This window comes from Perna viridis, chromosome 8 (assembly GCF_037379345.1).
Source record: "Perna viridis isolate PV_CMFRI_1.1 ecotype Kerala chromosome 8, ASM3737934v1, whole genome shotgun sequence".
Taxonomy (NCBI): Eukaryota; Metazoa; Mollusca; class Bivalvia; order Mytilida; family Mytilidae; genus Perna; species Perna viridis.
Window position 1 is genome coordinate 26,118,914 of NC_142452.1, and position 14,923 is coordinate 26,133,836.

Here is a 14,923-nt window from a genome sequence, read left to right on the forward strand (position 1 = left end):
GCTTTAACCTTCAAACGTGAAAATAATTGTAATCTTTTGATTGTTTAAATAGTAAAAGCTCGATTTCCTAGTTGCATGAAAGCATAACAAATTATGTAAAAGTACGATTTTTTCTCAAAGCAAAGACTGTTTTCCGTGGTCAGAAATTGATATTCTGTTTATCTCACATAAAAGTAACCGTTTAATATAACGAATATGTACTATACCATTCAGTACAGTAACATGTTTTTTAACATTTACTTGTCGCTTGTAGATACCAATCAATGCAACAACAACTTATGTTTTAACTGGCGCTACTCTCTAGATAAGTTGACGCTCATTTGTAGAGCAGCAAATCTTAACCACAGAATATATATAATGGATCCGTATGGTCAAAGCCAAGCAGACTGTCTTCCACTTGTTCCCATTGCCCGATGCAATAAACGTCACGAAAATGAAACCATTAGTTTGAATCATATGACCAACGAAACTGTTTTTGCACTGACTGGATCGATAGATTATCGGTTGAATGGGAACTGGACATGTCGTCACGGGAAAAGAAAAGATGTTGCCAAAGTTGAAGTCACTATCCGACAGTATTTACAAATAGGTACTACACATGATTTTTTTTACACTTGAAGCAAAATACAAAAACAAAAGCATTACAAACCGAAAACTAAACTATAAACACACTCTTTTTGAAAACAGGTCTCTCATTTTGATATGCTTTGTATACAGCATTTTTGAAAAAAAGATCTATTGATATTTAATTCAGTTGTTTTCTAACCATAATCATTTAAATATATGTGTCTCTATGTTCTTTGTAAAAAAATATTTGCCTTGTCTACATATAAACTAATCAAAAATTAGATTTTAATCTCTAGACTTGCTGATTGACACATAAAAACTAGTTAAAGCATATAAAATTATGTATACCATTTCATTTGCACAAATGAATGCTTTAATATCGCACACAGTACCAATAGAAATTGCCTTGCGGACCTATCTTTTAATTTACCTCCGCAATGATCTCCGGGTAGCTTTCTTTCGTTGCGTAAGAGTCGATGCTTCGATCACCGGTCGAGTCACATCATAAGTTTTTCAAATGATCGTCACATCTTTCAGTATGTGGATTTTGATAGGATATAATTACGACTGCATGATTGGATTGAAGTATCAATAATGCAGTGATGTTGCATCTGTGAGCTAGAACAGCAAAGATCCGATTCAGCGTGTCGGACTATTATAACAAAGCAGGATTTGTTGGATTAGTCAATCGTTCTCCTCCTGAAATGCTTGCAATATCTTTCAAAATACGTTGAAACATCATCAGTCAATTCATCAATCATTTTTTAAGTATTCATTTTAAATTTATTACTTGCATAAACTTACGTTTTTGAAAAATAATGCTCAATATTCAACGATTTATGGAACCAGAAAACAATGACCAGGGAATGGTTTTGGGAACTAAAACGCAGTCAACATTCATACAAAATACATAGCTGTACGTTTTTTTTCATTTCAGATACACAGTTTCCTACAAACAATTCGACGTGCAAATCATGCAAGACAGTCACTGGTATGAATTAGGGTACTATAGCCATAAACATTGTTGAAGCTAATTAAAAAAGAAGCGCTTCTAGAAATTTTAGAAAAGAAACTATTAGTTATTCATGTATTTTTGAAAAGTGTTTTTTGCGTTGTCTTTTTCAACGTATTTATTGCTCCTCGTGTATTTTCAATTTATTTCATGCTAAACTAACATGAAAAACCATATTATGTACAAATGTAAGAAACAAAAGCACACAAAAACCGAAACATATATTACCACGATTACAATTTCTCACACCCAATTTGAAAAAGAAGTTGAACTTTCATTCACTGTTGCAGGGACAAGTTGCGTTACGGAAATAGTACTGATGTTATTACTTGTGCTTCTTATATTAGCAATTATATCCTGGATGGTTTACAAGGCCAGATGTAGACGTACTCATGGTAAGATAATTGACAAATTTTGAAAGAGTAATCAAGGGAACCAAGGTTATAGCGGTAATCAAAATAATGTAATCCAGGGACAAAGACCAGACATGGAAAACAGACATGCACAACAAAGAACATAAAGTAACTAAAATCATACATACAAAGTAACAAGAGTAAATGAGCAACTCGGACTCCGCTAAAAACTGGGAGTATGGACCAGGTGCACCGGTAGGGTGAGCATCCTCTGCTTTTCTAGAAACACCCGCCGAGTTGCTCATAAAAAGTCAAGTCCGGGGTAGACAAACGAGGAAAGGTAAACTATGACCAGTTGAATAAATCAGTTTTCATGGTGCTGATTGATACATCATAACGATCCACGAGTTCCTGATGACGACCATAAAACTTCTGTAGTGATGACTTCAATCTTGTAGCAACATAACCCTGTTCCAGAAGCCTATTTGTTAGAGTTCTAGCTCGATACAAAAAGTCTGCGTAGTTTCGGCAACCTCTGGCATAACGTATGAGTTGTCATATGAACACTCCATACGCAGGAATGTTGTCACAGATGAAAGGAAAGTTGACAATTCTGAATGAAAAGTCATTACGTTTGTCGAAAAGTTTGGTCAATAGTTTTCCTTTACCTTTAGAAAACTATGCCAAATCAGTTTTCATGGTGCAGATAGATACACGATTTCAAAAAACGATAATGTAGAGACTGTTTTGGGCATTACAAACTTTTATATTGGGAGAATAATGGGCCATGTGGAATGAAGTTGTGTTTTGTGTAAAATTATACTTTCCAAGCTTAATAGGTGTATTATTTACAAAATTCAGAACGAGGGTTCCCATTAGTTATTTGACATTATTGTTTGGGAACAAATCTGCACTTCCTGATGTTAATGGCCGACATGCCAAAATGCTAAATTTTGCCAAATGACTAAGTATACATTATATTATCATATAAGCTCTGTCGTAAAGTTTTTCTCATGTTGCGTCTTTCTGCTAAAGCTCTTAAAAGTGCAAGTTTACATATTGTTCATGGTAATGTTTTTACAAAAGAAATTAGTATGTTAGAGAATATAAAGGATAGTTATTTCATTGCACGTAATATTATAATAACCTATTTAAATCAAGATAATATGGTTTTATAAAACATATTGCCACCTAAGAAAAGTAAAATGTATATGAACGATTTGAAAAAAAATAATAATGATCTATTTTTCCATTGTACATATAGTACCTGAACAAAATATAAAATATTCAATTGTTCATACGCGTGTACTAAATTCGCGTAAGTGTAATGTTTATAAACTTCTTTCAAGTTAAAAAAAAAGTTTATGAAAACATATTGTTAACATAGCTTTTTCCTGTCCAGATTTCACTCTCCTCCGTGACAAAATGTCCGCTCGCTCATCTCAAAATTATGATACGTTTGTTTTATTTAATTTTGAATAATATATTTTTTTGTTTGGAGGAAATACTTCAATTTTTTTCTTACAATTTAAGGGAAAGTGATAGTTGCAAATAATTGCACAGTATCATTTTTTGTCGAATATTTCATGATGTATACATATTATATTCTGATTATCCCTATTCAATACATATAAAGTGAAAAAAAATGTTTTTGTTATTTTTTTTTTAAGCTTTAATCAGATTCTTTTGTGTAAAGTGTAAATATGTACGAATTGAATTTAGTCAAATTATTGTAGTAGACCAATCCCGGAAAAGGGCTTACTTAAGTAAATCAAGCTACCATTTAAGCATGAAAATGTAACACTGAACCTGCTGTGAAAGAGTCTGATTATAAAACTGTCTATCAGAAATACAAAGATAGCATACCCAATAATCTTTTTATCTACAAAAAGCCTTTTAAATGTTTTGCTCCTTCCTCTCATTGCTAGCAATTATACAAAATTGCAGCCATTATCATCGGAATGCGATTATTAATGCAAGAAAATGAGGTCAAGGTAAATCTAACAGATCATTTATCGGCATGAATTACTTCAGTCAATTTCTGTCTGAAGCAATTCATGCCGCAAAAAAAAATGAAACGCAGAAATACATTTTTATGAACATAAAACAAGCTTTGAAAGTATTCCAGAAAATTTAATGAGAACTATTCTTTGCCATCAGAAGTTTAAATCTCTTCTTGAATCCCTGAAACTTATGCCAAGACCTATACCTAACTTCGTCGTTTTGCTTGTTGCACTCTATGGCTGAATGTGTAATCTCCTTACATCAAAGTGTAATTTATACATTTTAGTTTAGATCTTGCACTTCAAATTTATATTGAATATAACTCTAAACAGTTTATAGAAACTTTAAAATTACATGTGTTTTGTTTCAACTACAGTGAGTAGAGACGGTTCGTAAAAAGTGCAGCAATTTCAAGAGTAGTTTTTCATAAATGTCATCATCAGGATGCCGAATTACAAATAAAACTATTATAAAAGATTTATAAAGGGAACCAAAATTCTAGCGGAAATCAAAAGAGTGTAATTCAGGTACAAAGCCCAGACATGCTGTAACGAAGAACATAAAATAATCACAATAATATGTACAATAAGTAAAAACAAATAAATAAACAACTCGGACCCAGATGCACCAGTAGGGTAGTCGTGTTCTCTTTTCTTCTAGAAACACCCGCAAAGTTGCTCATTAAAATTCAAGTATAGGGAAGACGAGAGAAGAAATGAAAACCATAACATATCGAACAAATCAGTTTTAATGATGCAGATGGATACATCGTAACGATCCACGAGTTCATGATGACGACCATAAAACCTCTGTTGTGATGAATTCAATTTTGTAGCAGCATAACCTTATTTGTAAGAAGTCTATAGCGATACAAAAAGTCAAACGAGTCCAAGAATAACTAAAGAAACAACTGCTGTGAGTTCATGTTGGCCTTTTAATAGTTAATAGAAAGGTTTGGTCCTCTTCATCGCTCATTTGTAGCATTGTAGAGCATCCAGTTCGATCACATGAAATGCAACAAGTTGTTTCTTTCTGAAATGGTTTCAATAAAACGTTGTTAGACCATCAGTCAGACCACTTTGCAGTACTGTATAACCTTCAATTATTAATGCTAAACCCTCTGACATTGCAGCGGTTTACACAGTCTTGCGGTAATGAACGAAAATGTTTAAAGCTGTAGGTCAGAGAAACCTAGTTTTTAACCCACAATTTGTTTGAAATGCCTGTACCAAGTCGGGAAATTTGCGGTTTTGTAATATCTATTTTGCCAGATTTGTACTGGATTTGACTTGGTTATTGATCGAATCGATGTTCGGTAATTATGCTCGCTAGAGCAACTACTTATTACTCTGATTTCTTTTAACGCCATAAACATTTGCGTAAATCAGCCTTGGTTGAAAATACTCTAAAACAAGAGTAATGATTGCTCCTTTTAAGCTATTCTTGACCACTGATTATGAGACTATATATTTCATGCAAATGTTATTTAATCACAACCGATATATTCACGCTGAAATGGAAGAGGGAAATTTTGCGCTCTGTAAAACCTAGATTTAACATACTATTTCGTTCGTAATGCCTCCGCCATGTCAAGACCATTGCGGTACCACCTTCTCCGGTGATGTATTTTTTTTGTCAGATTCATTCAGTTTTTACTGGACTTGATTATTGATTGGATCAATTTTCGGTGATTTTGTTGTTACCCTTGTTTTAGTTTTGTTTATATTTCTTTGCTTTCGTTAATGCTACCAATTCTGCTTTAGAAATGTAAATGCTTTGAAGACTTGTCGAATGGTTCAGATATAATTTTACCCTTCGGCAGACTTTCTATAACAGCAGAATCATTTATCCCGTCTACGATAAAACATTAGAATAAACTAAATCAATCAACAAGAGATTTGGATTCGTTATAAAACTTCAAAAGCGAACTAAAACGTAAAGTAAAAACCAATATCCCATAACACTATGCTTTTGGACCCAGACGACTAAATTCTGTTCTAACAAAATTCAGGGGCGGAGCTTCATTTCTTAACTATGACCTTCATATAATAAACATTGTTGGAAGTCCAACTTTCAGATGTGGATTTAAAGTAGAAACTCAATACCACTATTTTTTCGAATGTCGTTTATACAGTCGTTTATACAGTCTCTTAAGGCAGGAATTAATGAATGATCTTACGTGGTTAATTTGCCAATTATTCTAGAACTATTTTATATGGAAATGAGGATTTATCCAAAGAACAAATGTATGAGTAACATTAAAACATATATTTTGTATGCGCATGCTCATAAGAGTATTGTATATTTCTTTAACGAGAAAAGATTTTTAAGGAAAATGTACTTGTGTCTAATCCCTTTTGTACGTTATTCGACAAATAAAATCTGTTTAAACCAAACTTGTCGAAGGTAGACTGGATTGGGTTAAATTCTCACCGTGCATTGAGGGCTTTAAGACTGCCTTTGTTGTTATTATTCGCAGTCTGGGTAGGTTGTTGTTTCTTTTTTACACATCCCCAGTTTCCGGTGTGAATATTGATTATGTTTTCAAAGTATAGATTCTCTATGCTCATAAAAAGAGAACAAGAAATATCTGTTAAAACATGAATTACCAAACATATAAGTAACGTCTGTATTAGGAAACAGAAATACACACATCGGTAGTGTATTGCATTGAAGGAAAAAAAGGTATGAGAGTGATTCTGTAAAAACAATATTTAGTTATATGCTGGCTTAATCTTTGGATCATTTAATTCTAGATTCACATGAACGAGACCAAAACGCTCCTCCTACTCCAGATCGTGTAAACGCCGATGTATCTAATCGTCATAGTCAACGTAAGTATTAACCATAATGCAGTGTTTATTCTAAAATGTATATATTTCGTCCTTTTGATATTTTCCCGTATGTGTTGTATTGTTCATCAATACATCGAAATTGCAGTATATATGCTTGGTACTTTAGTATTTATTTTTAAATTTAAAATATATTGCATCATGATTTGTTGTTCACAGATAAAACAACCGGTCAATGCAACTGTTCCAAACTGCTTCTGTCTTGGGAAGATAATCCTTCTCTTTAATTTTTTATATATGCTTATTTTGTGTTTATATACCTACACCACCAAACGGATTTTTTTTATATTTCAGTGTCAATACTTTTACAAGTGTCTCCTTTTCTTCGAAAAGTTTTCTACTTCCAAATGTTCCCTAATGTTTTGTTTTTTTTTTCACCACGGTTGCATTTATTTTGATGTTCTTTATATGTTTTGTGTTCCTTTCCTGTACAATGTATTCAATGTCATAAATGCAGTTGATCTACAAAAGAATGATTAAATTAATTCAATTAACATATTTAATAGATATCAACACAGGCTTTACAATTATCTGAATGCTATTGTAATGAAGTTACTTTGGTTTTTACACATATTCGTGAAGAATAAAGTGAATTATGTCTTTTGAAGTTTTGAGGTAAAACATAAACAAAACAAACAATCAAATAGGAAAAAAATAGGTTTGCGCACCACATTACATCGTTTTCAGAAACTATCGTAGTTGATAATATCATGATCTTTATCAACCTATTGAATCATTAACGAATAAATGATTTTCTCTACTAAATTAAATTTGAACACAAAATGTTGGTGACAAGTTGAAGACGATTTATTTGCAAAACCTTTTCTTTTTTTGTGTACATGTTGTAACATGTATAGGCCAATGTTTTATAAAATTTGAATGCAACATTTTAAATCATACTCATGACATATAAGATGGGGACCATTTGCGATACATACAGTATCTGTATATTTGATGTAAAAGTAGTAATTAAAATCAAATTTTAAAAAAAATACTCATTATGTATAGATTTTGTGTAAATCCAGTGCAATTAGTCGGCACCAGTTTTAAAGAGATTCGCCGTTTTATTTTTATTACAACCGCCAAAGGACAAATTGATTCAGACGTTAAATTATATCTTCTTACCTCTGAAGACGAAAGAACCACCACTACTTTTAATGCTTCCGTTCTCTGCATCGTCATGTGACAGTTTTTTTTTAAGTCATAAAATTACATTTCATTCACTTTGTTCTAAGCGACATGATTTGATTATTCTCCCTATGAAACGTCAGGTTAGATGAGGAATGTCGGGAAAATATGTGTTTAACTCTCATTTGACAAAGTGTTGTATTGTACATGAGAACCAGGAAAACTGTCTCTATTTAATAATATCTAGACAGCGAACACGAAGTCTCTGAGGACATTCACGAGCTGCCCAATATCCCCAAAATACCTCTTGAAAGTGAGTTTGTTTCATGTGTCAGTTACTATCATAATAAATGTTCTTAACTATTTTTCATTCTTAAAATTATGTTTTCAATGGTACCATGGATTCCTTCAACCCTAAGATTAAACATTTTTTTGTCAATTGCAATAATTATTTATGTTACCTTTTTGTGAATTTAACAGATGTTTTACCGATCATTAAGAACATTTAATTTTTAACAAATAACTAAAATTTGCATTGGTATGAGTTTTTTCTGTTGTTAGCCTCAAGTCTTTCAACGAACATTAACCCTATCGATTTTTTTTGGTCCAAACTGCCTGTTGTTATATCTATTTCGTATAATTTAGATGGTTTTTCTCCTTTCCACGTTTTAATTATTTAATTGTATTGTCACGTCACAAAACCGGCACCTGTACGTATTTCATCTTTAAATCACTTATTTGGCCAGGAGTATTTGATTTTTTTTCGAATTTCACCTCAGCGCCAAATATTCTACAAAGACAAGGTTTCTTGGCGTTTCACGGGAAAATGTACTATATAAATGAATTAGTTATTCTGTTACATTACCAAAATATAAACTTTCAGGCAATCGCTTTTTAATCGGCAAGCTACATGTATCACCCCGCTAATTCGTACTCTGATCAAACAATTAATTTACGTTTAAAATTTGATGGGATTGACAGTAATTTTGAGAATATTGAAAATATTTTGAGATATTACAATATTTATTTCGACTAATTTGAGGGAAAAAACTTTTAATTTGGCAAAGTAAATATAGGAGGTATTCTGAATTTTCTAACGACTAGTACTTTGGTTAAAGTCTTAAACGGCCATTTCGGTCGGAACAAGTCTGACCTGTCTGAAGTAATTTTTGTAAGACTAGTTCAGTCGTTCAGAAGCTGTTAATTAGTTTGCTCTTAAAAATACGGAGTTTCATCGCCTGGCTGATTACCAAACAAATTATTTGTTAAGGTTATTTTACTTAACTATAATACAGCAAAGAGTTAAAGTCATACTAGAAGGCTGCACATATACAACAGTAACGTGTAGAAAATTTGTCAGATTAAAAAAAATAGAAATTGTTAGAACAGTGCTAACAAATAGTATTCAATGGAGGCTTATATGAAGCTAAAATTTGCGAGAAAAGGAGAAGAAGACAAGTTTAGAAAATATGGAGAAAATATTTAAATGATATGGAGAACTTGGATTATCACAATGACCAGTAACTGGACAGCAGAGTTAATTCAACTAAGTTGACTGAGAATCAAGCACTGAGAGGTAACTTATTTACTAAACTGAATCAAGATAATTTCATGAAACATATAGAACAAACCTAACGATACAATTATTAAGATAAATGGATGATGAAAAGGAAGATTTATCTTTACGTAAACATGTATCATATCTTTTGTTTTGATATTTGTACATGGTCAGCTTTTATATTTAAGAACTGTAGTTAACCTATAGAAACCATTTTGAAACCAGACAGAAGTGGGATTTTGTGATATTACAAACACCTACTCATTTTAAAACTGATTGATACATAAAAAATAAAAAAACCAAAGACAAATCACAAAGTTTTACAAATCGATCCATTTATACGTACATGTTCAAGACTTGTATGATTAATAAATGACACGCCATTCGCTTATAACACGTATTCATTGTTGCTTCAAATTACTTCTGCATTGAACAAGTATGCAAATAAATTAATTAATACAAAATGTATGCATGACTTAGGTACAATAGATAAAATTTAAAGTTTATTATGTTAAATGTTGAATATCTATTTTAGAACATTTTAGCATGCATTTGTTGCCCAAAACATTTCATCAAATGTGAAAATATCAAAATATGACAATCCCGTGCATGTCGGTCTGCGCTGATGGAAGTATGCAATGCATAGATTATGCCAAACAGTAACTTTGCCCTCATAATTCCTCGCCAGTGAGGTTTTGTTGTTTTTTTTAAACATGCCCAACTGTTATGTTAATCAGGTAGGCATATGTAATTGAATATCAATTGCAGAAAAGTTGTAATATGCTTAAATACAATCAATTTTGAAACATATTTTAGACGTGGGATTTTTTTCTTTTATTGAAAGTTCATCACTACATGTACATGTATTTGTCTTTAAAACTGTGTCCAGGAACACAGACGTTTAACATTATCTACAACAAATGAAAAAACGTGGAATGGAGCTAAAAGCTAAAAGCGTTATTGAAATGTTTTTACTGAAATGTTGAAATGTTTTTTGCAATTATTATATGCGCAAGTCGCATAAATAGACAACGGAAAATTTGCATATTGTAACACACACACACACATATATTCGTTTTCGAAAGAATTTATAGAGTATTTGGGTGTATTGTGGTCTTTTCGTTTTTGATAATAATCGAGGATTTACTTGTATATCTATTACTTATCCTCCTAACTGTATAAATAATTAAATACAATTTCTCACTTACTTTTGTACATTGTTAATTCGGTGTAGGAGTTTAACTTATCAAGTAGAAAGGCATATTCATGTTTTGAGTGTAAGGTCCGATTCCGGTACAGCATATGCAGAATACTTATCAACTGCATATTTTTATTTAATTGACTACTGATATTTTTTCTTCTGTTTTTTCTTCTTTTTTTTTTTTTTTTTTTTTTTTTGTTCGAGGAATGATACATTAGACTAAATATTAATGGTTCAAAGATGAATTGATGGCATTGGGTAATATAGTTTATAATATTCACATGATGCAACTCATTTGATACTATTAGTATATTGTATTTGTCAGCAAAGTAGATATTATATGTTTTCAGGTTATGTGGCGTTTTCTTTGCCAGAAAACTTACCAAGATAATATGTGACTGTTACTCCAGGAATACCCAAATTAACAATGGATATATATCCTGTTAAATTCCAAAAATAATCGAAATAAAGCAGTTGTAAAACACTTCCTACATAACACCAAGTTCGAGGTTATACGAAATCTCCTGTGACTGTGTTTGTTAGACAGTAAGGTGATTCTGTGGAGAGTTTCAAAGTTTTTACTTAAGACAGTTATAGACTCGTCCTTTCTATTCTAGCTGCCGAGGCAAAAATAAAAAGCAATAATCGCTGAAACTATAAAAAAAGTGTGACCTCTTTTTTAAAATGTCAAGGGAACTCATGCATAACACAGACTTTTTTAGAAATTGCTATTGTTTTGCTCATTTGCTTTTGTTACTTTGTATGTATGATTTTAATTACTTTATGTTCTTTGTTGTGTATGTCTGTTTTCTATGACTGGTCTTTGTCCCTGGATTACATTCTTTTGATTACCGCTATATCCTTGGTTCCCTTGATTACTCTTTGCATTACGACAGACCAGGAAATGCAGTAACTACATTAGACAGGGCAAGAAAAAGAGCAATAACAGAAAAATCCTTTGAATGAAAATGCTAACACAATATGAGATGAACAAATGACAATGATTCTGTGGAGTAAAAAGATATATTTCTTTCGTTGTTATTTTTGTAAATCTTAATTCTAATGTAAATCGATTGATGGAGGCAAAACATAATATTTTTTTTTTGTACTTTACTATTGGTTTCAAAGCACTGGTTACACAATTAAAGCTAGAATGGCCTGTGTTGCTGTTTACAATATTATAAAATAAAGAAAGAATGAACTGGAAAAAGCATAAGTGTGATCTTGCCCCGATGTCATCTATAAGCATGAAAATCCCAGTGGTGATCACGTCCTAAAAGTTACCTTATCAAGGGTTTTTAAAAGGAAACATTGACACCAGTAGAAAATTGAAAATGGCTGCAGCAGAATGTTCGAATATTAACTTACTTATGTTCAATATTCACTTTTTTAAAAAAATGGAAGAGGTACCCGATCGAATTGAACGCAATTTATGTTATATTATAAAAGCGACTTATGTCATCAAAGCATAACACCTCATGTATCGTTACTCTCTTCAGGAAAACCATAACCTTAAGCATCAGTAGATGATATAGAAGGTGTGAATTCCACATGCTAGACCAATGGATATACTACCTTATGCTTGTATAAATAAAATCCACGTTTTGAAGTTTGAATTTAACGAAATTTCAAAAATACATGTATATCTTAAAATGGGCAAACAAAATTAACCTAAGTTTCATGAACATTACATGAAGTGTTTGTGAATTATTGTGAACAATATGAAAGTTTAAAACAAAGCTTAAATGTTCGTGAAAATTAAGAGAAGCATTCTTCAGTTGTTGCAAAAAAAGCTAAACAACGGAGGGATGGAAAAACAATCTCTTAATGCGACCTGTCTTGCAAAACGTGCGTATACAACGAAAACTTAAGTAAATTAATATTGTTTTGTATGCTGTCATCTGCTTATTTCAGTGGTGTATATGTGTGCAATTAAAAGACAAAACAAATATATTTTGTATTAAAATTGAATATTGCGTTGAAGTTTTATTCAACAATTGAAGTGAGCTAAAATGCCAAATTAAATCAAATTTGTCGTTTATGTTTTTTTGTGTATTTATATATACCTCAAAAACAAAGCTTAAGATGTAATTGCATTTTTATATTATAAGTATTTATAATATTATATATATTTGTAATTTTTTTAGAAAGAGTCGATCCTGAAAATGGTCAAAGTGCCGTAAATCAACCACGTAAGTATTGTAATACTATGTATGGAATCATTATTTAACTTTGTAGCATTGTCTTTAATAAAATTAAATTGTATTTACAATATCAAAACGTAAAGCCTACCAATTAATACAAAACAAACAAGTTAAGACATTACTTTTGAATTCTTGTAAGATCGGACCCCGGTCCAGATAGAAAATATCGATACTGGCATTTTTTATTGATTAGTTTCTTTTTCATTGGTTGGGTTGACGATTTTGTATTATGAAATAAAGCAATTTAAAAAATAAATAATGTATTGGTCGAATTGTAATAGTGCAAACTGTCGTTCGTCAAAAGAACTGTGATCAAAGTCGTTAAGGTTTGATTTATAACAGTAATATGTATTAACAGGTGCAATCAACACACAGTTCTTCTATTTAAGAAAATAACGTACAGTTGGTCGGAATGAAACGTACGTCACAATTATTGCATATACATAAACAGCAATTGCATTTTGAAAAAAAAACATCTTGATATGACCCTTGTGTATGTTACCCTCATTGTTATTTGTATTTTGTGTATGATTTTAGCTTTTTTTTCATTTAGTTTTATCCGATGACCAAAGAACAATTGAAGGACCTTCTTAAGTAAAAAGGTATTCCTGAGCATGAAAAGTAATAGAAACGAAAAAAGTTGTTAGATAATATGTTTACCCCGTATATTTGTGTAACTTTTATAACCATTGCAAGAATTAATTGATTTGGTATGTATTGTTTGAATAAAGATTTTCATCAAGAATATATGAAACAAATAACGAACCAAAAAGCCAAAGTAAGTCCTTCGTTTTATGGCAGTTTTGTTTCTATTTTGAACAGCTGTAGCAGGCGAAGTGTTTGTGGGAGGAACGGATTTAACAGTTTCAGTCAGAATGTAGTTGTTATATGTACTTTTAAAAATAAAGACATATGTGAATGAACGGACGAAGCTACTAATAAAAGAGAAAATGCTTGATAATACTGTTTGCTATTATATAATTTTGAATGAAAGCAGAAGTAAATAAAAAGCATGAGCTCTTTGTTCATGTTGCTAGTTGGGAAATTTTATATTACTCACGGCTTTGTTTTACCTATATAAATTTGTATAAATGCAAAACCGTTGTACTATAGGAACATTGTACTTAATAAAAGTAAGACATACATTCACACTTAAAAGTTCAAAGTGACAAGTGCCTTTTATGGCCCATATCTTCCTGTAATAAAGCCTGAGTCGTGTCAGACATATTTTACAATAAAAGTCATTTGAATTGTTATGGTTAGTACGGACATTGTACGACGATTTATTGACTAAAGTTCGAATATTAGCCTAAATATGATCAAATCTGCCAATGCCATACAAACATAAAAGTGTGCCAATACGGTCCTTAGCCGTCTAATATGGCTTTATTTTCGTCCAACACGTCATATTGACCTGGTTCAAATCTATAGTAGCATAGGCCAATATGACGTTATCAGCTAGTTCGAAAAAGCTTCTACCGAGTTGTCACATCCGAAGTAGACGAATGATAAAACTATGACACGGGGAACAAAGAGATGTTTCTCCATAATGATTCAAAAAGTCATGATAACGCCCATAAAACTTTTAGAATGACAATAATCTATAAACAACATTCACTCTTGTTCCAGAAGCCTATATGTAGTCTAGAGCGGTACAAAAATTCCGTTTAGTTTCGGGAAGTTCTGGCAAAACCTATGAGTTGTGATACAAAAATTCAAAAATTCGGGTGCTAAAGGCTTGATAAGTTCAAAGAAAGACTGTCGATCGCGATACTATACGACAAGTCGTGAATTATCTTTGTCCGTTGTTCTCGAAAAGTAGATAAGAAGCTAACTTTGTAGTGTTTGTTGTATCCTTATCCCAGTATTATTTCATGTAATGTGAAAACCAACCGAACCTAGGAATATTAAAAGACAAAATGTCTTCTATATAAGAACGAAATGTTGCAATGTACGATAAGACCGGATTTTCACATATTACAGAGATAACGAGGACGTGTAGGGCGCATGTCCCGGCTTAAAATCGATGCAAATGTTTCGTATT

The 14,923-nt window shown here is 31.7% G+C and overlaps 1 protein-coding gene across 2 annotated transcripts in view; it reads left to right on the forward strand.

Moving 5' to 3' along the window:
- Positions 1 to 14,051, forward strand: part of LOC148610001 (uncharacterized) — a 20,249-nt gene extending 6,198 nt beyond the window's left edge. Inside the window, exons 3-9 of one of the 2 annotated variants that reach the window (XM_088541813.1) lie at positions 254 to 589; positions 1,505 to 1,558; positions 1,870 to 1,974; positions 6,693 to 6,770; positions 12,823 to 12,867; positions 13,433 to 13,481; positions 13,702 to 14,051. In XM_088541813.1, coding sequence (XP_088397939.1) covers positions 254 to 589; positions 1,505 to 1,558; positions 1,870 to 1,974; positions 6,693 to 6,770; positions 12,823 to 12,867; positions 13,433 to 13,473 — 659 coding nt within the window. In that variant the 3' untranslated portion in view covers positions 13,474 to 13,481; positions 13,702 to 14,051. The remainder of the gene's footprint in view (positions 1 to 253; positions 590 to 1,504; positions 1,559 to 1,869; positions 1,975 to 6,692; positions 6,771 to 12,822; positions 12,868 to 13,432; positions 13,482 to 13,701) is intronic. The other variant, XM_088541814.1, reaches the window with a different exon arrangement.
- The last annotated feature ends 872 nt before the right edge of the window (positions 14,052 to 14,923 follow it).